This window comes from Hylobates moloch, unplaced genomic scaffold (genome assembly GCF_009828535.3).
Source record: "Hylobates moloch isolate HMO894 unplaced genomic scaffold, HMol_V3 SCAFFOLD_1, whole genome shotgun sequence".
Lineage (NCBI taxonomy): Eukaryota > Metazoa > Chordata > Mammalia > Primates > Hylobatidae > Hylobates > Hylobates moloch.
In genome coordinates this window covers 130,212,576-130,239,084 of record NW_026652276.1, presented here as the reverse complement: position 1 = coordinate 130,239,084, position 26,509 = coordinate 130,212,576, and the positions used below count along the sequence as shown (strand labels likewise).

Sequence of the window (26,509 nt, the reverse complement as noted above, 5' to 3'; positions counted from 1 at the left end):
ACAAAGACAAGAAATTGACCTGTAGGGTCAACATTCTTAGCTGCCCATTATTTCTTGGACACCATTTCCCACCACTCTGCTCCAGCCACACTCACGTCCTAGAAGACATCCAGCATGACCCTACCTCTGGGCACAGTGTTTGCTCTTCCTTTTACCTATGAGACTTTTTCCTCAGATATTTACTCAAATGTCACCTGAACAGACAGGCCTTCCCTAACCACCCAGGATAAAACGGCAACTCCTCAGACCACTCTGTAGTCCCCTTAACTAGTGTTATTTCACCTGGTTTATTATATATTTAAGCTTTTTTGTTTACTGTCTCCCTCATGAAATACTTGCATATCCTAGCATCTAGGACATAAAAGTCACCAATAAATATTTGTTGAATGAATAAAATGATCAACCAGTCAATCTTGGACTGCCTAAAATAATTTTTCTTCTAGGTAGTGAAATTATAAATTCTGCTCAAATATATATCATACCAAGGGAGTTGTTTTCATCTCTTCCATCTCTAAGAAAGGGGCATAATAGAGATTCAAAAATCTTGCCCCCAGAAAGTTTCTACTAAGTTTCCAAACATATAATTTTTATAATATATGCTTCAAAGGGAATGTTTATCCATGACTGAATGATGCAATAATCAGCAGAACCTGTTAATATTAATAGCTCATTAAATGAAAGAGCAAGTTTGTAAGCCAAGTGCTATGTGGAAGCTATGTGGACACTATAACCCTACACTCCATTTTTCTCAGCAATCAATCTCATAACAGGGCACATTACCATTTTTGTTACCAGTTGCCATAAATCTGTTTATTAAAATTAATACATGTAAAGAATCAATTTAATTTTCAATAAATGATTCATAATGTTCTACCCACCAGGTGAGATAAATAAATGACTTTTGTGTGATGCATTTCCTGATTTAAAAAGCTATCTCCTGATTTCTCACAATGACTGGTTTTCATTTTAACAAAACTGAAAAAGAACTCTCTGTGGCTGATGCACCTAGAAATTGCATTTCATTTTAAAATTAATTTCTCATTCAACTAAATAGCATACAGATTTTAAATAATTTCAAGTATTTGTCAGTCCACTTGGTTTTATTAAAATTTATACATCTAACATATTTAAGAACTCCTAACTGGTATTTGGAAGAACTAAACCAGAACTAAATGCACGTCTGTTTAGGAGGCATGCTTATTTACTAATGGTAACAAAAATTGTAAAGACAGAGGTAACACAATTTTTTTTTAATTTGCTTTTTTTGTAGAGGGGAAGGATCACTATGTTACCCAGGCTGGTCTTGAACTCGTGACCTCAAGCAATCCTCCCACCTCAGCTTCCCAATGTGCTGTGATTACAAGTGTGAGCCACTGCACCTGGCCTACACCAATTAACTGTTCTGTAATTATCTGCCTTGGCCTGGGCTCTGAGTAATACAATGCGCACGCAATCTTTGCTTCAACGGAACAAACTGTAGGCAGAATAAGCCTAGTTTAGCTATTTAGTTGCGTTCACAAATCAAAGGTCTCTGGAACCTTCATCTGGTACAAAGCAGACCTCAAAACACTTCACTTGCTATTTGGTGCTCTTCTCTTTCCTTAACACTCCTCTTCAGCCTTTTTTTTCCCTTCTTATTCTTCTCTCTGATGTTCAACTGTAATCTTGAAATGTTAGGCTAATAATTTGATGCTTATATTGCAAAGTTCTTTGTACAACTCTAAACTCTTCTGAGAAAGGTGGGACATACTTCTAAATATATAATACACCAAGAACCTATTCAGAGATGCAGGATTTTTTTTTCTTTTTTTTTGAGACGGAGTCTCACTCTGTCACCCAGGCTGGAGTGCAGTGGTGCAATCTCGGCTCACTGCAGCCTCCATCTCCCAGGTTCAGGCAATTCCCCTGCCTCAGCCTCCCAAGTAGCTGGAATTACAGGCGCATGCCACTATGCCCAGCTAATTTTTTGTATTTTTTAGTAGAGATGGAGTTTCACCGTATTAGCCAGGACGGTCTCGATCTCCTGACCTTGTGATCCACCGAGACACAGGAGATTTTTTTAAAAAATACTTATCTCCATGAAGCAGAGCTGCTTTAGTCTCCAGTTCTATCACCAGTGTATTCCATAGCACATTGTTTATGTTCCATAAATAGAAAAAACCCTACAGAAAATGATCACATTTCTGTATTATTAATCGCTCAATTTCCTCTCCCTGCACTACTAGTTCTACTCAGAAATAAATGTTGTGTTAAGATACTACAATTTTGGAACTGTTTGTTACTTCAGCATAATCAGCCTGTCCCACCAAATATACTGTAACCTGATAGGACTGTGGTCCATATTAAATGAGATAATCACAACATGAGGCATATAGGAAATATTGAAGCAATTGATTCTTCATGATTTAAATATTGTCTTGCATTAAAATGTTTATCATGAGATGAATCCAGTGTTGGAAATATCAAAGCAGCCATTAGAAAAATGTTTCAACAAGTAACTATAAATTCTCTTGAAGCAAGTGAAACAATAGGACATCTCAGAAAAGAAATAGAATTTTTTTTTAAAAAGGAACATTTTAGAACTAGAAAATACAATAACCAAAAGACATAACTCACTGGATGGGCTCAATAGCAGTGTGGAGATGACACAGGACAGAACCACTGAATCTGAGGATAGATCAAGATGACACAGGACAGAACCACTGAATCTGAATGAGAGAGAGAAAACCAGCTTTTTAAAATGAAGAGTCGTCACTTCCAAGATGGCCAAACAGGAACAGCTCTCGTCTACAGCTCCCAGGGAGATTGATGCAGAAGATGGGTGATTTCTGCATTTCCAACTGAGGTACCTGGTTCATCTCATTGGGACTGGTTGGACAGTGGGTACAGCCCACGGAGGGCAAGCAGAAGCAGGGCAGGGCGTCACCTCACCCTCACAAAAGGGGTCGGGGGATTTCCCTTTCCTAGCCAATGGAAGCCATGAGTGACTGTACCTGGAGGAACGGTACACTCCTGCCCAAATACTGTGCTTTTCCCAAGGTCTTTGCAACCAGCAGACCAGGAGATCCCCTCCCGTGCCTGGCTCGGTGGGTACCACGCCCACGGAGCCTTTCTCGCTGCTAATGCAGCAGTCTAAGATTGACCTGGGATGTGGAGCTTGGCGGGGGGAGGGGTGTCTGCTGTTACTGAGGCTTGAGTAGGTGGTTCTATGCTCACAGTGTAAACAAAGCGGCAGGGAAGCTCAAACTGGGCAGAGCCCACTGCAGTTCAGCAAGGCCTACTGCCTTTCTAGGTTCCACCTCTGGGGGCAGGGTATATCTGAACAAAAGGCAGCAGACAGCTTCTCCAGACTTAAATGTCCCTGCCTGACAGCTCTGAAGGGAGCAGTGGTTCTCCCAGCATGGCATTCGAGCTCCAATAACGGACAGACTGCCTCCTCAAGTGGGTCACTGACCCCCAGGTAGCCTGACTGGGAGACACCTTCCAGCAGGGGCCAACAGACACCTCATATGGGTGGGTGCCCCTCTGGGACAAAGCTTCCAGAGGAAGGATCAGGCAGCAATATTTGCTGTTCTGCAGCCTCCGCTGGTGATACCTAGGCAAACAGGGTCTGGAATGGACCTCCAGCAAACTGCAGCAGATCTGCAGCTGAGGGGCCTGTCTGTTAGAAGGAAAACTAACAAACAGAAAGGAATAGCATCAACATCAACAAAAAGGACATCAACACCAAAATCCCATACACAGGTCACCAACATCAAAGACCAAAGGTAGATAAAACCACAAAGATGGGGAGAAACCAGAGCAGAAAGGCAGAAAATTCCAAAAACCAAAACACCTCTTCTCCTCCAAAGGAACACAACTCCTCACCAGCAAGGGAACAAAACTGGATGGATAATGAGTTTGACAAGCTGACAGAAGTAGGCTTCAGAAGGTCGGTAATAACAAACTTCTCCAAACTAAAGCAGCATATTCTAACCCATCGCAAGGAAGCTAAAAACCTTGAAAAAAGGTTAGACGAATGGCTAACTAAAATAAACAGTGTAGAGAAGAGCTTAAATGACCTGAAGGAGCTGAAAACCACAATATGAGAACTTCGTGAAGCATACACAAGCTTCAATAGCCAATTCGATCAAGCTCAAGAAAGGATATCAGTGACTGAAGATCAAATTAGTGAAATAAAGCAAGAAGATAAGATTAGAGAAAACAGAGTGAAAAGAAACAAACAACACCTCCAAGGAATATGGGACTATGTGAAAAGACCAAATCTACGTTTGATTGGTGTACCTGAAAGTGGTGGGGATAATGGAACCAAGTTGGAAAACACTCTTCAGGGTATTATCCAGGAGAACTTCCCCAACCTAGCAAGACAGGCCAACATTCACATTCAGGAAATACAGAGAACACCACAAAGATACTCCTCAAGAAGAGCAACCCCAAGACACTTAATTGTCAGATTCACCAAGGTTGAAATGAAGGAAAAAATGTTAAGAGCAGCCAGAGAGAAAGGTCGGGTCACCCACAAAGGGAAGCCCATCAGACTGACAGCGGGTCTCTCTGTAGAAACCCTACAAGCCAGAAGAGAGTGGGGGCCAATATTCAACTTTCTTAAAGAAAAGAATTTTCAACCCAGAATTTCATATCCAGCCAAACTAAGCTTCAAAAGTAAAGGAGAAATAAAATCCTTTACAGACAAGCAAATGCTGAGAGATTTTGTCACCACCAGGCCTGCGTTACAAGAGCTCCTGAAGGAAGCACTAGACATGGATAGGAACAACTGGTACCAGCCACTGCAAAAACATGCCAAGTTGTAAAGACCATCGACGCTATGAAAAAACTGTATCAATTAACGGGTGAAATAACCAGCTAGCATCATCATGACAGGATCAAATTCACACATAACAATATTAATCTTAAATGTAAATGGGCTAAATGCCCCAATTAGAAGATACAGACGCAAACTGGACAGAGTCAAGACCCATTGGTGTGCAGTATTCAGGAGACCTATCTCACGTGCAAAGACACACATAGGCTCAAAATAAAGGGATGGAGGAAGATCTAGCAAGCAAATGAAAAGCAAAAAAAAGTAGGGGTTGCAATCCTGGACTCTGATAAAACAGACTTTAAACCAACAAAGATCAAAAGAGACAAAGAAGGGTATTACATAATGGTAAAGAGATCAATTCAACAAGAAGAGCTAACTATCCTAAATATATATGTACCCAATACAGGAGCACCCAGATTCATAAAGCAAGTTCTTAGAGACCTACAAAGAGACTTAGACTCCCACATAGTAATAATGGGAGACTTTAACATCCCACTGTTAATATCAGACACATGAACGAGACAGAAAATTAACAAGGATATCCAGGACTTGAACTCAGCTCTGAAGCAAGTGGACCTAATAGACATCTACAGAACTCTCCACCCCAAATCAACAGAATACACATTCTTCTCAGCACCACATTGCACTTATTGTAAAATTGACCACATAAGTGGAAATAAAACACTCCTCAGCAAATGTAAAAGAACAGAAATCACAACAAACTGTCTCTCAGACCACAAGGCAATCAAATTAGAACTCAGGATTAAGAACCTCACTCAAAACCTCACCACTACATGGAAACTGAACAACCTGCTCCTGAATGACTACTGGGTAAACAACGAAATGAAGTTAGAAGTTATTTGAAACCAATGAGAACAAAGGCACAATGTACCAGAATCTCTGGGACACCTTTAAAGCAATGTGTAGAGGGAAATCTATAGCACCAAATGCCCACAAGAGAAAGCAGGAGAGATCTAAAATTGACACCCTAACATCACAATTAAAAGAACTAGTGAAGCAGGAGCAAAAAAATTCAAAAGCTAGCAGAAAACAAGAAGTAACTAAGATAAGAGCAGAACTGAAGGAGATAAAGACACAAAAAAAAAACACCTTGCAAAAAATCAATGAATCCAGGAGCTGGTTTTTTGAAAAGATCAACAAAATATATAGACCACTAGCAAGCCTAATAAAGAAGAAAAGAGAGAAGAATCAAATAGATGCAATAAAAAATGATAAAGGAGATATCACCACCGATCCCATAGAAATACAAACTACCATCAGAGAATAGTATAAACACCTCTATGCAAATAAACTAGATAATCTAGAAGAAATGGATAAATTCCTGGACACATACACCCTCCCAAGACTAAACAAGGAAGAAGTTGACTCTGAATAGACCAATAACAGGTTCTGAAATTGAGGCAATAATAGCCTACCAACCAAAAAAAGCCCAGGACCAGACAGATTCACAGCCGAATTCTATCAGAGGTACAAAGAGGAGCTGGTACCATTCCTTCTGAAACTATTCCTATCAATAGAAAAAGAGGAAATTCTCCCTAACTCATTTTATGAAGCAAGCATCATCCTGATACCAAAGCCTAGCAGAGACACAACAAAAAAAGAGAATTTTAGGCCAATATCCCTGATGAACATCCATGCAAAAACCCTCAATAAAATACTGGCAAACCGAATCCAGCAGCACATCAAAAAGCTTATCCACCATGAACAAGTCGGCTTCATCCCTGGGATGCAAAGCTGGTTCAACATATGCAAATCAATAAACATAATACATCACATAAACAGAACCAATGACAAAAACCACATGATTATCTTAATAGATGCAGAAAAGGCCTTCAACAAAATTCAACAGCCTTTTATGCTAAAAACTCTCAATAAGTTAGGTATCAATGGAATGTATCTCAACATAATAAGAGTTATTTATGACAAACCCACAGCCAGTATCATACTGAATGGGCAAAAACTGGAAGCATTCCCTTTGAAAACCAGCACAAGACAAGGATGCCCTCTCTCACCACTCCTATTCAAAATAGTAATGGAAGTTCTGGCCAGGGCAATCAGGCAAGAGAAGGAAATAAACGGTATTCAAATAGGAAGAGAGGAAGTCAAATTGTCTCTGTCCGCAGATGACATGATTGTGTATTTAGAAAACCCCATTGCCTCAGCCCAAAATCTCCTTAAGCTGATAAGCAACTTCAGCAAAGTCTCAGGATACAAAACCAATGTGCAAAAATCACAAGCATTCCTATACACCAAGAACAGACAAACAGCCAAATCATGAGTGAACTCCCATTCACAATTGCTACTAAGACTAAAATACCTAGGAATCCAACTTACAAAGGATGTGAAGGACCTCTTCAAGGAGAACTACAAACCACTGCTCAAGGAAATAAGAGAGGACACAAACAAATGGAAAAACATCCCATGTTCATGGATAGGAGGAATCAATACCATGAAAATAGCCTTACTGCCCAAAGTAATTTATAGATTCAATGCTATCCCCATCAAACTACCACTGACTTTCTTCACAGAATTGGAAAAAACTACTTTAAACTTCATATGGAACCAAAAAAATGCCCGCATAGCCAAGACAATCCTGGGCAAGAAGAACAAAGCTGAAGGTATCAAGCTACCTGACTTCCAACTTTACTATGAGGCTACACTAACCAAAATAGCATGGTACTGGTACCAAAACAGATATATAGACCAATGGAACAGAATGGAGGCCTCAGAAATAACACCACACATCTACAACCATCTGCTCTCTGACAAACCTGACAAAAACAAGAAACAGGGAGAATATTCCCTATTTAGTAAACAGTGTTGGGAAAACTGGCTAGCCATATGCAGAAAACTGAAACTTGGATCCCTTCCTCACACCTTACACCTTACACAAAAATCAACTCAAGATGGATCAAAGACTTAAACATAAGACCTAGGACCATAAAAATCCTAGAAGAAAACCTGGGCAATACCATTCAGGACATAGGCATGAGCAAAGACTTTATGTCTAAAATATCAAAAGCAATGGCAACAAAAGCCAAAATTGACAAATCGGATCTAATTAAACTAAAGAGCTTCTGAACAGCAAAATAAACTACTATCAGAGTGAACAGGCAACCTACAGAATCCGAGAAAATTTTTGCAATCTATCTATCTGACAAAGGGCTAATATCCAGAATCTACAAAGAACTTAAATTTACAAGAAAAAAGCAAACAACCCCATCAAAAAATGGGCAAAGGATATGAACACACACTTCTCAAAAGACGACATTTATGCAGCCAACAGACACATGAAAAAATGCTCATCATCACTGGTCATTAGAGAAATGCAAATCAAAATCACAATGAGACACCAGCTCACGCCAGTTAGAATGGCAATCATTAAAAAGTCAGGAAACAACAGATGCTGGGGAGGATGTGGAGAAATAGGAACACTTTTACACTGTTGGTGGGAGTGTAAATTAGTCCAACCATTGTGGAAGAAAGTGTGGCAATTCCTCAAGGATCTAGAACTAGAAATACCATTTGACCCAGCAATCCCATTACTGGGCATATACCCAAAGGATTATAAATCATTCTACTATAAAGACATATGCACACGTATGTTTGTGGCACTATTCACAGTAGCAAAGACTTGGAACCAACCCAGATGTCCATCAATGATAGACTGGATTAAGAAAATGTGGCACATATACACCATGGAATACAATGCATCCTTAAAAAAGGATGAGTTCATGTCCTCTGCAGGGACATGGATGAAGCAGGAAAACATTATTCTCAGCAAGCAATCACAAGATCAGAAAACCAAACACCGCATGTTCTCACTCATAAGTGGGAGTTGAACAATGAGAACACATGGACACAGGGAGGGGAACATCACACACCAGGGCCTGTGGTGGGCGGGTGGGGGGCTAGGGGAGGGAAATCATTAGGAGAAATACCTAATGTAGGTGACAGGTTGATGGGTACAGAAAACCACCATGGCATTTGTATACCTATGTAACAAAACTGCATGTTCTGCACATGTAACCCAGAACTTAAAGTATAATTTAAAAAAAAAAAATGAAGAGTCTCAGGGACCTGTGAAAAAAAAAACAAAAGGGCCAACATTCAGGTTATTACAGTTCCATAGGGAGAGAGAGTGGGACTGAAAAAGTATTTGGAGAAAAAATGGTTGAAAACTTTCACAATTTGGTGAAGGGCATAAACCTACAGATCCCAGAAGCTGAGCAAACCCCAAATAAGATAAATAAAAGAAATTCATGCCCAAAGACCTTATAATTAAACTTGTAAACACTAAAGTTAAAAAAAAAAAAATCTTGAAAACAGCTAGGGAAACAGCACATTACTTACGGGAAGCACCAATTCAAATGAAAATGGGTTTCTCGTTTGAAATGATAGAAGCCAGAGGGAAGTGGCACAACATATCTTATGTCCTCAAAGAAAAGAATTGCCAACCACAAATGCTGTATCTGGTTAAAAAAAAAAAAACACAAAAAAACAAAAAACAAAACACCTCAAAACTGAAGGGAAGATAAAGATACGCTCATATTAAAAAATTTAAAAATTTAAAATAACTAAGAATTTGTCACTTGCAAGCGTATCCTTAAAGAGCGGCTAACGGGAGTTTTCTATACAGAAAGGAACAGTAGAAGATAGAAGATAACAGAAAAAAGGCTTAGAACTTCAAAAAGGAGAAGAGAACACAGAGACGAGTGAAAACAGGGGTAAATATAATACATTATTCTTTTCATGAGTTTCTTAAATGACACTTGATAGTTGGAGCCAAAAAATACAATACCAACTGATGTGGTGCTCAAAATATGTAAAGTAAATATTTAAACAATTGCACTTAAAAAGCAAGGAGGGTAAAGGAACTAAATGGAAGTAAGGTTTCTACACTTCACTAGAAGTGGCAAACTGTTGTGGACACCAGTAGACTGTGATAAGTTATGTATATATATTTCAATACCTAGAGCAACCACTAGGAAAATTATACAAAGGAACTAAAAAATATTATAAATTAAGATGGAATCCTAAAACATGTTCAAGTAACGCACAGGAAAGAAAGGAAAGAGAAACAAGAGAAATGAAAAACGGAGGATACAAACAGAAAACCAAAAAATGGCAGACTTAAGCCTTAACATATCATTACTTTAAATGTGAGTGGTCTACCTACAACTAGTTAAAAGACTGGCAGAGCACCAAAAAAAGTCAATTTCCAAAGGTTACGCTCTATATGGTTCTATGCATATAGTATGTATAAAATGACAAAATTATACAGACGGAGAACAGATTAGTTGCCAGGAGTTGGACGGGTGGCAAGGAGTGGCTGTGACCAAAAAGAGATAGCACAGGGAACCTTGTGATGAAACTGTCCTGTATTTTCACTGCAGTGGAGTGGTGGTTACATGAATCCTCACATGGTAAAACTGCACAGAACTAAGTACACACAAACTCATGCACACACAAATGAATGCATGTAATATGGGTGAAATCTAAATAAGGTCTGTGCCTTGTATCAATATCAATTTCCTGGTGTGATATTGTACTAGAGTTACGTAAGATGTTACCCTTTGGAAAGTGGGTGAAGGATATTTAGAATATCTTTGCATTTTTCCTCTCTTTTTTTTTCTTTTAGAGATAGGGTCTTGCTGTGCTGTCCAGTCTGGAGTGCAGTGGCATAATCATGGTTCAATGCAGCCTCAACCTCCTGGGCTCAAGTGATCCTCCTGCCTCAGCCTCCCAAGTAACCACGACTACAGGCAAGCTCCATCATGCCTAGTCAATTTTTAAATTTTTTGTAGAGACAGGGTCACACTGTGTTGCCCCAGCTGGTCTCAAACTCCTGGCCTCAAGTGATCCTCCCGCCTTGACCTCCCACCTCTGTGTTATTTCTTAACTACATGTGAATATACAGTTATTTCAAAATGACTTTTTTTTAAATTTAATATCTCAAGGAAAAAAAAAGTGTAGTAGAATAAAAAACAATTTTGGCTTTATATTAACAGAAAATCTTGAATACAATAAAATTGGCTAAGAAATAAACCAAATTCTTTCCCCTAACTCCCTTGTTAGAGAGTTTGAGATGGGGAAGGAAAGACATACCATTTAATTCTGGGTTCCATAGCTCTGCAACCCAAACATCAATACAGAAGACACCTATAATATGTATAAAGATGAATATGTTTTGCTAAAAAAAAAAAAGTTATTTTGCTAAGTATATAAGTTATGCATATTTATTTTAGAAAATTTAGAAAATGAAGGCAGATAATGATAGTAAATAAAATTAAAAAGCACATGTCCCAGTGATAATATGGTCTGGTATGCTTTTTTTCCTTTGCTTATATATGGATTTTGTGGGGTAGAGAGAAACCAGTATATATCCTAAATCGGGAATCAGCAAACTATAGCCTCCAGACCAAATCCAGCCAGGCATCTGTTTTTGTACAGCCCATAAACTAAGCATGATGTTTACACTTTTACACAGTTACATACATGGCAGATATACACATAATATCTGCCATATTGCCTCTGTCTGCAAAGCTTTTGAATATTTATTACCTAGAACTTTAACAGAAAATGCCTGTCAACTCCTGTTCTTTTTTTTTTTTTTTGAGATGGAGTCTCGCTCTGTCACCCAGGCTGGAGTGCAGTGGCGCAATCTCGGCTCACTGCAAACTCCGCCTCCCAGGTTCACGCCATTCTCCTGCCTCAGCCTCTCCAAGTAGCTGGGACTACAGGCGCCCGCCACCACGCCCGGCTAAATTTTTTGTATTTTTAGTAGAGACGGGGTTTCACAGTGGTCTCGATCTCCTGACCTCGTGATCCACCCGCCTCGGCCTCCCAAAGTGCTGGGATTACAAGCGTGAGCCACCGCGCCTGGTTCTTAATGGCATTTTTATAAAAAACTTTTTAAATTATAAAGATAACATGAAAAAGGACATATGAAGATTTTCTTTACTTAAAAATTAATGCCATTAATCAAGTTAGTGGCAGAATAACAATATATTATATGGATTATATGAATAAACCTTTATTAATCAATTTATTTCTGGATATTTAGCCTGTTTCCAGATTTTTGTATTATACAAAGCAAATGAATGCTCTTGTAGCTAAATTTCTAAATATAGAAATGAGTATTTTTAAGGAGGTCTCACTTATAGCTAACATTATTTCACAAGTATTTTTATAATTGTTTTGTAAATAAACAGCGTTATATATTTTGAGGTATAACAGGAACTTTATTAAACAATTAATATTATATATAAATTAACTATTCTCTATTCTCTAGAATAGAAAGCAATTCTGAAATTGGTATATTTTCCTACAAGTTGAACAAATCGAAATCTGTGATATTACCCAAAAATCTCATTATTATACATAGAGAAAGTTTCAAAGATTTTTTTTTTTTTAATCCTGTCAAATTCTATAAAGGTACATAGAGGAAGAGTTTGGCCTAAAATCAGAGAGTCACAAGGAAGTTAAAGGCAGTATTAACTAGAGGTTGGAGCCTTGGAGTCAAACTACGGGATCCAAATGCACTTACCAACTGGGTAGCCTTGCAAGTTACCGAAAACTTGAAGTCTGTGTTTTTATCTGTAAACCGGAAGTGATCATCATGGCCAAGTCACAGGGCAGATTAAGATACCTAAAGAGCACACCAAAGTGCCCAGCACTGTTTTCTATACTAAATAACTGTTCATTTTTGTAATGATCATCATTATCAGGGTAGACTTCTCACACAATACTTGTTCCATTACATCTTTGCTCCAAAGGGGGCTCAGACCTGCCTCTAACAAGCAGTAACTTGTAGGACTTAAAAAATAAAATTCCAGAAATTAATTTATTTGCTTTTGCTTGAAAATATATTTAATACGAAAGCATATTATTTGTTTCAGCTTGAACAAAGCCATATAAAAGAGGTGGATTACAAAGTACCACTTTAAAGAAACGAATAATCATCATTCTCAGTAAACTATCGCAAGGACCAAAAACCAAACACTGCATGTTCTCACTCATAGGTGGGAATTGAACAATAAGAACACATGGACACAGGAAGGGGAACATCACACTCCGGGGACTGTTGTAGGGTGGGGGTGGGGGGGAGGGACAGCATTAGGAGATATACCTAATGCTAAATGACGAGTTAATGCACACCAACATGGCACATGTATACATAATGTAACAAACCTGCACATTGTGCACATGTACCCTAAAACTTAAAGTATAATAATAAAATTTAAAAAAAAAAAAGAAAACTTCAAAAAAAAAAGAATAATCTAAACATAAAGAAATCAATCTTTAGGTTCAGAATTCAGGATTAGAATATCTTTTTCCTCTCACTGTTTATACTGGACGCATTTTACTGTAACAAGGCTGAACTAGACACTGGAATTTTCCTGACTCCCCATCTGGCTCGTCTCTTCCACACTATCCTATATTTCCTATTGACTGGATTCAAGAAGCATCCCCTTGGAGTCAGTTCCTCTTTGTCTTCTGCTACTGCCTTGCCCAGGCCCCTACACTCCTCCTATCTCTTATGCGGACTTCCATGAGAACCATGCAAATGGTCTTCCTGCTATCTCATCTCTCCTTCCAGTTCATCTGTCACCAACCCCTTCCCACTCTCAACAATCAAACTTTTGGGTGGCTCCCCGTTGGCTGCAGAATCAAGTCCGCACTTCCTGGTTTAATACATCAGGAGCTTCACAACCACACCAATTTCCTTCGCCAGCCTCATTGCTCCCACCCTTCTCCTACACTACAGCCACACTGAGTGCCTCATGGTTGGCTAAACATATATACATACTCTTGCGTGACTCAGTCTCTGCACATACATTCCCTCCTTCCCAAAGACTCCCAGCTTCGCTGCCCAGACTCACCTCCCAAGATTCCAGGCATACTTACTCTTGAAGACTCCAACTGAAGCCATTCCTGACCACTCATCCACTCCTCTGTGCTCCCACCTCACTCGGCTACCATTTACACAAGAGCAATCATCCCTAAGTATTGAAAAGATCTTAGTGCTTCAAAATAGGAGTGAAATCCTTTTGAAGATAATGTACTTCTTTGTTATGCTCTTCAAAAATAAAACACCATCTAAGAAGTAGTCTGGCTCATGATATCAAGGTGAAATAAACAGCACACTGCATATTTTTCAAAACATCCAAGCTGGAAGGACCAGTTTAGTTAGTCTACAAAATTTTGCCACAACCAATTATTACTGTAAATGCAGGACCCTTAACCATGTAGCCTATTAAATGGCACACTTAACTATCTTGGTTGTAACATGATTTTGCATTTCTACTTTAACTGCAAAATAAATTAAAGTTCTTAAAAGTTTTATATATTGACATATATACCACTTTCCTTTACATTAATAATACTAACTCAACAATTTCATTTCATTTGGTTGTAGTTTTCAAGAGTAATGAAAAACACATGGCCAGTTTTTGGTAGACAATATTCTTTTCCCAAACATGTATTAAAATAAGATCTTCGGATAAACTTAAAAGTCTTACTGATATAATATAAAAGCACAGTTTACATGAAATACAACATTTCATAAAATGATATATAAATTGTTATATGGTTGAAACACTACACATTTTTTTTTTTTTTTTTTTGAGGAGGAGTTGTCTCGCCTTCCCCCCCCTGGAGTGCAATGGCGCTATCTCAGCTCACTGCAAGCTCCGCCTCCCGGGTTCACGCCATTCTCCTGCCTCAGCCTCCCAAGTAGCTGGGACTACAGGTGCCCGCCACCACGCCTGGCTAATTTTTTTTTGTATTTTTACTAGAGACGGGGTTTCACCATGTTGGCCAGGATGGTCTCGATCTCCTGACCTCGTGATCCGCCTGCCTCGGCCTCCCAAAGTGCTGGGATTACAGGCGTGAGCCACTGCGCCTGGCCCACTACACATTATTCTTTATGGAAATGGAAATTACCCTAGCACTTGAATAGGAAAAGGTAGAAATATATAAGGAAAATGCCTGTCCTTCAAAAAAAGTTTAACAGTTACAAAACACAATGAGAAGAGATAATAGAAAACAAAGAGAAATGGATGAAAGAGGAATCTCTGGCGGACTGAGTGTTGTCTCAAAATATCACTCCTGGAACTGGAAAGTGATTCAAACTGAGTAAAAAAGACTCCAAAGTCTTCAAAGGCTCAACTGCAAAAGGCTTAGCACTTACAAGGCCTAAACCTGGTCTATCAACATCCTGACTACCTTGCTGGTCCATAAACTCAGTAGAATCAGTAATATCTAGGAGAGTAACTGCTTTCACAGAGCTAGTGGTGGCGGGGGGCGTGGAGGCCAGGGTTGGGGGGAAGTGGGGGAGGAATCTCTCTAAACCCTCGGGTTGAAGCACCAAGCTGGAAAATGAGCCACCATGACAATATCTAAAATATAAACTGAAGGTCATTAATATTCAGCAAGTGCTTCCCATGTGCTAGGCTCTATACAAGATGCTTTATGAACATTAATTGTATCTAATCTTCACAGCAACCATACAAGGCAAGCAACAAGACCCATTTTTCACACGAGGAAACTGAAGAATATAGGAGGTAAGTGCTATGCCCAGGTCATACAAAAAGCACAAGGTATGGCCACGATACAAATGAGGGTCCACCTCCCGTTCTTTAGCACTATCCCAAGCAGTAGGCACTGGAGGCTAGACAGCAAGACAATGGAAAGAGCCCAGAGTTGGAACCCCTTTCTCCCACTCACCAGCTGTAGGACATTAGACAATCAGGCCACATTTGGGTCTCACTTTCCTCAATCTTAAAATAACTACCTTTTCCTTACATTTCTCTCCTCAGTTTGGCCAACTCTCATTCCCTAACTTCCTAGTTTCTTTGTCCATTTCTAACATAGTTTTTAAATATCTGATTTAAGGTACTTTACTGTGGCCAGGCATGGTGGCTCACACCTGTAATCCCAACACTTTAGGAGGCTGAGGCAGGCAGATCACTTGAGGCCAGGAATTTGACACCTGCTTGGCCTACATGGCAAAACCCCGTCTCTACTAAAAATACAAAAGTGAGCCGGGGGTGTTTGTGCACACCTGTAATCACAGCTACTCAGGAGCCTGAAGCATGAGAATTGCTTGAACCTGGGAGGTGGAGGTTACAGTGAGCCGAGATCGTGTCATTGCACTCCAGCCTGAGTGACAAAGCAAGACTTTGTCTAAAAAAAAAAAAAAAACAAAAAAAAAACAAAAAAAAAACCACATTAAGGTAGTTTATTGTATCTGCAAATGCTTGTTTATAGATATTCAATTCATGATGGAGTGTTATGTTATTGTTTTCTGCTACTGAAACCTCTGATTTTATTTTCTTCCTATAGTAGCTTTTTATGGATGTTACTTGTCATTTCAATTCATTTTTAAATGTCTTGGATGTTCCTGGATAGCAGTAATAGATGCTACTAGGGAAGAAGGGGTGAGGCATCTGTGTGGTTTACCAGGTTTCGGCATTTTCTTTTCTAAGAGGCATCTTTTTTTGGTGAGTAGGTAAGTCTCCTGATCTGATGATGTTCTTTGCTTCTGGGCACCCTTAATTTCCTCTGCTTTGTCCTTTCCTTTCACTGCCAAGCCTCTAAGGATGCCTCCCCCATCTCTGCCAAAAGCAGCACCATCCAGCTCTGTTACCTAAAGCCCTACATACTTTCAAGCTCCTTTCTTTAAATTCTCGAAATCCACCAAGTCTCACATCTGTTCTTAGACTTCCCCACTAAGAATGGGGCCCCCTTCTCACTAAGATGATTTTTATGTGCATTCTGCCTCAGCTGGGTCTCAGCTTACTCTCTTCATTTCTACCCAGTCTCCACCTGACTGTCAGCTCCAGTGTCAACTCCAGAGCTGACTCTGCTGACTTTGGATGTTTATTTCCCCACTTGCACTGAAGTTTGTATTACTCCCCATTTGCTAATTATACTAGAGGCCTAGATTGTGTGTGCTCTCTTTGTTGAGCTGTTTAGTATTTGGAGCATGTGTGGAAAGATTTAGATTTAGGTGGCTGCCAACACCCTCCTCACCTGTAAAATGAAATTCCTGGACAGAGTTCCAACACTGTCTGATTCTGTACCAATGATTCTAAGAACACTGGAATCTTGGTTAACTAGAGATTTCCAAAATAAGGTAACCTAAAATGCTTTTCAATACTCTATAAGAAATTAACAAATATACCCTATCTATAAGCAAACTCAGAAATGCCTTACCAGGAGCCCCACAGTAATGGAAGTCCTTATTAATGAAAATGTTAGAAACCATGACTACACGATGACGTAATACAGAACAAGCTTGTCCAACCCATGGCCCACAGGCCACATATGGCCTAGGATGGCTTTGAATGCAGCCCAACACAAATTCATAAACTTTCTTAAAACACTGTTTGATTTTCTGTTGCAATTTTTTTTAGCTCATCAGCTATTGTTAGTGTATTTTATGTGTGGCCCAAGACAATTCTTCTTCTTCCAATGTGACCCAGGGAGCCAAAAGATTGGACATCCCTGATATATAAGCTGTTCTCTACAGAAATATGCGTAAGTCCAACTTTTCCCTGGAAAAGCAATAAAATTCACATAAGCTTATGCAGTATCAACCCAAATGTAATAGATTATCATGGCTAGAGTCATATCAGTGTGTATTTCCAGCAGGTTATCACAGATACATTTTCATTCCTCTGAGCAAAATGAAATATTAAAAGGAAAAATGTACTTTTTCTTATGAGTCCATCTATAAAATTGATAAGCCAATTACATTATGCTTGGGCCAGGCACAGTGACTCATGCCTATAATTCCAGCACTTTGGGAGGCCAAGGCAGGCGGATCACCTGAGGTCAAGAGTTTGAGAGCAGCCTGGCCAACATGGTGAAACCCTGTCTCTACTAAAAGTATAAAAATTATCTGGGCGTGGTGGTGGGCGCCTGTAATCCCAGCTACTTGGAAAGCTGAGGCCGGAGTATCACTTGAACCCAGGAGATAGAGGTTACAGTGAGCCCAGATTGCACCACTGCACTCTAGCCTAGGTGACAAGAGTGAAACTCTGTCTCAAAAAAAAAAAAAATAAAATTTTATATTATGCTTAAACATCTCTTATGCAGACTTGAAAATAAATTTTTTAAAAAGTCCTTCCTTATATATTATTCTCCTTAAGAAACTATCTTTATCACAATACCCTAACAACTTTTAAGGTAGTTCCCTTTTTAAGAAGCAAACTCCAATTTCAATGATTCAAAAATTATACCAATAAACATGTCACATTCATTAAAAGAACAAATAAAGAATAAACATCATAAAACCTACAGTGGCTATTTTTAAAAAGCAGGTGAGGGGGATGTTATAGTGTTGAGATAAATTTCTAAAACTTTGTATCAATTTTCCAACTGCCAACATGTTTCAAATTAAAATATTGTTTCAGATGAAAACTTTTTGTTTCTTTTCTTGTTTATTTTTTAAGCTAATCCATTGTATCTTTTTTAAGGTATCTGGCATATTAAAAGCTCTTCCCCAAGGCTTAGTTACCTATCGCCCTGCTTTACACCCTCAGCCCCTGGGAATGTTGCATTTAGCAAAGAAGCGCAACTCAAGAGAACAACGTGGTGAGCTACAAATCCGAGGGCTCCTGAGTCACCACCTTACCTCAGACTCATCTGTAGATTCTTCAAGGGACCCAGTTTCCTATAAAGCATAGAAAAATAAAATGGTCAGAAGAGATGATAAAAGAATAACAATCATTTGCAAGGGGGAAAGAGTCCTCATGTTCTACCGCCACCCATCTGCCCTTTTTGGAAGAGAATCTACAACTACACTTTAGAGGACCACATGCTCTGACTTTACATGTCTCCTGCAACTTGTAAAGATCCTGCAGATCTTGCTGCTCTCCCTCAAAGAGTTAACAGGTAAACAAATTACCCCAGGAACTTGTCATCTGAGGGCCTGGAAGACTCTCTCCCTTGTTAATAATGGAAACCCATCTGGCAAAGCAGCCTCACTAATCTCGGAAGGGAAGAGGAAACTGCCATCTCATGTTATCTACAAGCCAATTTTTATACTGAAAAGCTCTTGTGCTATTAATTATCATGCTATTAATCTGGTTGAGTTAAAATGACTGTCTTGCTAAAACAGCTTTTTAAAAGAATCTCCTACAGTGGTACCTATCAGACCCTGTGCAAACAAGCTGTATAATTTACATGCACTCTTTAAACCATTACCACTAAGACAAATTCTGCCATTTAACAGTTTCCCTCTTGCTAGACAATGAATCTTGCTGCTCTGAAGGAAACAAAGCAAAAAGGGAAAAATTGACTTGATCCTGCTAATCTCTCACCTGTCCAGTGAAAGAGAGAATCTGCTGATGCCATGCATCCTCAAAGAGGTCAGCAAAATGAAGATTTACTTAACGTACTTATAGATATCAATAGCAATAAAAGGTTACAACTAATATGCTGACACTGAATGTAAGCACTTTACAACAATCCATGAGATAAACAAAGAACAAGAAAAAATGGGGCAAGGACATTTTAAATATAACTAATATATTTTCAAGAAAAAAATGAACATTTTAAGGAAGATTGATGCATTTATTACTCAATACAAGTTGAGACAGCAGGATAAATGTAAATCTAGTGTTTAAAATCATTTTAATTTCACTCATCAAAAATTAGCAAGAGCCTGACAGGCGGCAGGCACCCTCCAAAGTACAGCCTGGAGGACAACACAGTCCTTGCCTTCAAAGGCCATGGGTAAAACGGGGATATGTTCCTTGTAATTAAGAATTTTATTATACTTGTATCATTAACCACAATGAATATTAGAACCTCCTCTATATCTCAATGTAGCCTGTTTAGCTTAATGTCAATCCAAGTCTCATAAAGTTCTTATTCATTTGAAGCTACAATAATCCACAGTAACATTTTTGTTCTTAGCACTACATAAAAAAACCAATTATTCCACTACATGATAGCTGTCCAGAGAGTTAATGACATGTATCATGTTCCACCTTCTAAAATGTTTCTCCTCTGCACTCACCATCACAGTTCCTGGTTTTAGTCCTCTTGCTGTACTGATCGTTCTCTTGTGGACATAGTCCACTTTAACATTAACAGTCACTATTCTGACTTCTTTACTGAACATCTATTATAAACTGCTCATTATGTTCCATTCACCACCCACAACATTATAAACTTTCCTAACACCACTGGGGTTGGAAGAGTGAGGCTTAGAGGTTAAGTTTAATGACTTCTAACATCCTTTCCATCTCTGTGAGTCGCTGAATATTGTTATTAGCATCAGCAATACAAGGCTTTGATAACTATGCCAATAAACCACACTTAAGATTCCTATTTCCTGTATGTACAATTCTAAAAAGAAACTTGAGTACTCTTCAGAAAAATTACACTAAACCTAAGGAAATTTTTTTTTCCTCATATAGAATCCACTCAAGTATGCACATGAGGTAAATAGGTGAATACCCCATTTATGTTCTTCATTAAAACAAAAACATCTGGGCTGGGCACAGTGGCTCACGCCTGTAATCCCAGCACTTTGGGAGGCCAAGGCAGGCAGATCACCTGAGGTCAAGAGTTTGAGAGCAGACTGGCCAACATGGTGAAACCTCATCTCTAGAAAAAATAAAAAGAAAATTAGCTAGGTGTGGTGGCATGCACCTGTAGTCCCAGCTACTTGGGAGGACCACTTGAACCCGGAAGAATCACTTGAGCCCAGCAGGTCAAGGCTGCAGTGAGCTGTGATCGCGTCACTGCGTTCCAGCCTGAGCAACAGAGTGAGACACTGTCTCAATTAAAACAAAACAAAACAAAATTATCTTAAGTGAAACAACTCAGAAACAGTCAAATATGCATGTTCTTACTTATAAGTAGAAGCTAAATAATGTGTACACGTGGACAAAGAGTAGAGAATGGCAGACCACGGAGACTGGGAAGGGTAGATGATGAGAAAATTATTTAATGGATACAATATATATTATTCAGGTGATATTGACACTAAAATCCCAGAGTTCACCACTATGCAATATATGTAACAAAATTGCACCTGTACCCCTTAAATGTATATAAATTAAAAAAGAAAAAAACAGAAGTCTCCAACCAGCAATTTCAATCCAAAAACTCAAAATCAAATTACACTGTTTCTCCACACCAGAAAGCATGCAGTGCCAGAATTTGACACCGTGAGGCATGAAGATCTGAGACCTGAATCTTCAGGGAAAACTGGGCTCTGAGAATAGCTTCTTTGGCTATGGAATTGATGGAGAACATTTACTGTAGGAAACTCTGAGACTTGCCTTCAGCACCACTACGAACATCTCACACAGACAGGTGATCTCAAAAAAAACTTGTTTCCACAATCCTACCAAAGCAATGCATGAGTGATGTCAAGAATTAGGCTGGTCTGTTATTTCTTAGCTTCCTTCATTCATCAAGCCCTCTAATTAATATGCTAGAGACAGACAAAGAAGACATAAAGTAAATGTCCTCATTAAGAAATCCAAGAAGGCTGAACTTTGAGAAAGGTAACAATTTGAGAAGGAGTCAGTGGTTTTCAAACTTTTTTTTAGCTTCACTCTCTCATTTAAAGAATCTAACTTCAAATCCTGAAGATATAAGTTATAAATTATGCTGTTTTCAAAGTGAAATAAGCAAAACACAAAAGGACAAATATTGCATGATTCCCTTACATAACACAGAAGTAAAACAGAGATTACCAAAGGCAGAGGGAGGATGTAGTGGGGAGTTACTGTTAAATGGGTACAGAGTTTCAGTTTATGATGATTAAAAGTTCTAGAGAGGCAGAGTGGTTGTCTTAGTACATTTGTATTGCTCTAAAGGAATACCTAACTAAGGCTGGTTAATTTATAAAGAAAAGAGCGTTATTCGGCTCATGGTTCGGCAGTCTGTACCAGAAGCACGGCACCAGCATCTGCTTCTGATGAGGGCCTCAGGCTGCTTCTACTCATGGCAGTAGGTTGAAGGGTAGCTGGCATATGCAGAGATCACATGGCAAGAAAGGAAGCAAAAGAGGGCAATGGGGAGGTGCCAGGCTCTTTTTAACAACCAGCTCTCGTGGGAACTAACAGAAAGAGAACTCACTATCTCAAGGATGGGACCAAGCCATCGTGAGGGATCTGCCCCCATGACCCAAACACCTCCCACCTCTAATACTGGGGAGACATGAGATTTTAGGTGGACAAACATCAAAACTACAGCAGTGGTGATGGTTGCACAACAATGTGAGTGTATTTAATGCCACTGAATCATACATTTATAAATGGTTAAGGTGGGGGTGGCTCACGCCTGTAACCCCAGCACTTCGGGAGGCTGAGGTAAGAGGACTGCTTAAGGCCAGGGAACTTGAGACCAGTGTGGGCAACACAGAAAGATCCTGTCTCTACAAAAAAAATGTTTTCAACTTTTTTAATGGTTAAAATGGTAGTTTTATGCTATGTATATTTTCTACAATAAAAAAAGTGCTGTTGATCAAAGCAAAAGTGATAGGCTGGAAGATACCCAGTGATACAAGTGTCTGTCTGAGCCAATTCTGGGTAACAGATTGACAGCTAAACTCAGAAACATTTCACTTTACCTTTCTTTTCCAAACCAATCCCTTAAGTCCAATCACCTACCCAAACAGCTTTACCTAATGATTTCTGTGCCTTGACATGTGGCCTCTCTAATATACTCACCACCTGCCATCAGGATTATCTTCCCAAACACAGACCAGATGGCCACTGCCCTCCTCAAACAACCCTCAGTAGTGCCCCAGCCTGAAGAATAGCTTTCAGATTCCCCAGCAAAGTAGTCAAAGTCCTTCCCAGTCTGGCCCCCAACAGACCTTTAGCCTCACTCCCCACTCTCTCCACAAACCTGTGACCCTCCAGCCACACTGGAGGATCCCTCGCCGAGATATTGCTTGTATCTCTATGCCAAAAGTGGCAAATCAGTGGCCTGGGGTCTGGATATGGCCTGCAGATGTTTTGTTTGGCCTAGGTGGTGTTTTTTAAAAAGCTTCCATATAAAAACCTGTACTCCTGACTGTATGTCTACATAGGATCCACACTTCCACATACCATCAGTTGCAGCTGAGCGGTTACACTCAGGACAGAATGCACTCCACCACCCCTACCACTCCCAATTTCCAACACCAAGGCACTCCTGCTCATGTGCACCGCCCCTTCCTGAGTTTGTGCTGCCTGCTCTGCACTTTCCTCATGTCACTCCCTCCATTTAGAAGGCCCCTGGCCCCATCTTGCACTCATCTTGATGGAATGCTCTACAGGCTCAGTGGGTCTCTCAGGGATACCCCAGGGAGGGGTTGCCAGGCACTCAGCCTGAGGACCTTCACTCTCTCTTCAATATCAGAGCTTGGTTTTTACGTTTCTTCCCATACCCCTCAGCTAGCACCTAATATTAACTGCCTTGTCCTACAAGTTCTCATTTTAAATATGCTGTGGATAAACCCAAAGGCTTTGCCCTCTTTGTCTCCCAGTATCCTACTGGAAAAACATGTTGTCGGTGATGATGATGAGACAAGCTGCCAATCTAAAACAAGATTCTTCCTCCTCCGTATGTTGCCTTTCCTTTATGAGCAATACCAAGCATATTTTCTCCAGACTCATGTCTGAATTATTAGCTTATGAACTGTAGAACAGTTACAGAAAGGGAACTGCAAGAAGGTAGCATCAAACAAGGATGCAGCAAGTCCAACAATTCCTTGGGCTCCTAGAAGACCTCTCATACAGGCTTTCAACCAGCCCCCATCCCTAATCCTCCCATCAGCACAGAACCCTATGACAGTGGCCCGGGAGAAGGCTTGGCTCAGCTGGCCTCAGAGGTCAGGAGTGGTGAAAAGGAAGACTGTCAGCCCAGGACAGAGAGGATCCAGGACTTGCCTGGGTTGTGAAGTCCTCAGAACTGTAAGTGCCCACATACTGTTGTGAAAGAAAAACTGAATTTGGGGGAGAAATGGTAGCCTGGGGCCTGAGGAAGGCCACTCCAAACTTTGCAGGAGGGCTCACCTGGCTCTGTGTTGCAGGAAAAAAAAAGAGCAGAGACCAGGCTCCAAGAAATCATCTGTCTCCATCTATGCCTGGAGGTACATGTGAACACTCACTGAGGTACTGCCACCTTCTCTCTCTTCCCAACAAACTGTGTGCCCTAGCTGAGCATAATGAGAAAGGGAGTTCTGATATAGGCACAGGAAGGAGGAAATATTTTGTGTGGTATGTATGTGATATCCCTGTTGTCACAGAGCTTCAATTTCAAAAACCTCAAAGGAGTTGTGGCCAGCTTTAGACACTCAGGGACTAGGCTGGTTGAGTAGTAAGGATGAGGACTCAGGTTACCAAGCCCACTCAACCTACTGGGCTCAGCTACTGCACTCATCTTATTCTGCAAGTGAAGAAAAATCTTGATGTCTGCCCCAGCGTGGAAAAGAGGGCAAACTTGGTAACCTGGTGACCCAGTCCCAAATCTGGCTTTGCATGAGAATCATCAAAACTCAGTTTGGGGAATTAGCTAATACCCACTAACACACTCCATCTCCACAGATTCTGATTCAGTAGGTTTAAAATAAGAGCCTGGAATCACAAGCAGTTTTTAACAACAAAAACAAAAACAAAAAAACCATAAGGAGGCCCAGGCACCAAGAAGAAACAAAGGCAACAGGGGACTGCACAGCCATGAATGGGAAGTAGCATGAGACACAGAACCCGCTGATCTGATGAGTGTCCTCTCTCCAAGGTGTTAATGTGGGCGCAGCAGAGGCTACTAATAATCAGCTAGTGAACTGGCCTCTAGCCAACCAACTCAGGTGAAGATAAGTGGAAAAACTAACAAACCAATTCACTAGTCCAGCAAAACTAATTTGTGACTACATTTTAGTTACACGACGGGAAAGAGTGCGTTCTCTAAAATCTGTCTGACTCTGTACTTTTAAAACTTCTTGTTTGGGTTTTGTTTTTCCTTTAGTTAGCAGTAACGCTGCCTTTAAAATATCTATCTTAGCCAAACTGTAAGAAAAGACAATTGTGCATACATAAGCCAAGTCCAGGTTTCAATGATTAACCTCTGTCTTATTTGTACGACCATTTCAACCCAGCCACTTTAACATACTTTATATTCACAAGTTTTAACATACTTCATACTCACAAAAGTTTTAGAGAGTAAAATTCCCAGTTTACAGGCAAGAAAATTGAGGCACTCAAATTTGTATTGATTTGATTTTTACTGTAACATAATCACATGGGGATATACATGACAAATGTGACATCTAATAATCTATAAGTGATCTACAATAAGGACAGAATTCCCCTAATTTCTAAAATGCAGAAGAAGAATTCAAAGTAGAAACTCTCCTACTTGGTTAAGAAATAGATGGTCTAATCGTGGAAATAGTTTAATGGACCAGGGTCCAGGCTGGTTGAGTAGGAAGATCAAAGGGTACCTGGGTAGCAGGCAAGAGTAAAGAAAGTATAGAATGTAACCCACATTATAGATGTAATCCACATTACATCTGAATTAATAACTTACAAAAGGTGCAAGTAAGATAAAATAATTTCACGCAAATCCTACTAATTTACAATTTGACAATTTGAAATGCTATTTTCCCAATAAATTCATTTAAACACTTTACTAAACACTTAGTACCTATAAAGCACTAGCCCTGTGGAAGATACAGACATGAGTAAGTTCTTGTTCTTTTTCTTGAGGACTCAGCAATCTCTAGGAGAGGTAAGACAAATACACAAACAACCAGACTTCAAGCAGAATGTTATTCATAAGAAAGATATGGACAAATACTGTTGGGCATCTGTGATTATGAAGGTCAACTATAAATCGTTTTGGAGCTAAGCAAAACTGCTGGTTAGAAGATTTCCAGGCAGAATGCAGGGTATTCGTTTTTTCTGTAAACTATAAAATACATATGTAGTTACTTTTGACAACTACCTTTACCATATTAGGCAAAAGCAAGGATTTCACAATGACTTATAAAAAAATTTTCATTCATACCTAAAAAGTGATTTTAGTTTCAGATCCTCTGAGCTGTTTTACACCACAATAACTCAGTGCAGATGTCACTATTTCGGTTCTTCTGAAAATTAATGGGGAGGGAAGCAATCACCAAAGAAACAACACTCAGGAAAGATAATGTGGAGACGTTTAGTTTTGTGTTGCTAATCCTGGAGATTACTGGCATTTATGATACATGATACCAAGAAAAAAATTTATGCCAAGTTTTCTAAAAAGTTCAATAGAACAGTTAAGTTTATTTTCTCCATTTTTTGGTTTTGTTGTTGTTGTTGTTGTTGTTTGTTTGTTTTTGAGATGGAGTCTCCCTCTTGTCACCCAGGCTGGAGTGCAATGGCACAATCTCGGCTCACTGCAACCTCAGCCTCCTGGGTTCAAGCGATTCTCCTGCCTCAGCCTCCCTACTAGCTGGGATTACAGGCGCCCATCACCATGCCTGACTAATTTTTTTGTATTTTTAGTAGCGACGGGGTTTCACCATGTTGGCCAGCCTGGTCTCGAACTCCTGACCTCAGGTGATCCACCCGCCTCAGCCTCCCAAAGTGCTGGGATTACAGGCATGAGCCATCACACGCAGCCCTATTTTCTCCATTTTTATACACTTTTCGCTTTTAAAAA

At 39.7% G+C, this 26,509-nt stretch overlaps 1 protein-coding gene across 2 annotated transcripts in view; it reads right to left on the bottom strand.

Moving 5' to 3' along the window:
- The window catches only part of VPS41 (VPS41 subunit of HOPS complex), a 211,270-nt gene that overhangs the window by 160,866 nt on the left and 23,895 nt on the right, over positions 1 to 26,509 (bottom strand). For both annotated transcript variants that reach the window (XM_032758281.2, XM_032758280.2), the window contains one exon: positions 18,489 to 18,527. In XM_032758281.2, the coding sequence (XP_032614172.1) occupies positions 18,489 to 18,527 (39 nt within the window). The remainder of the gene's footprint in view (positions 1 to 18,488; positions 18,528 to 26,509) is intronic.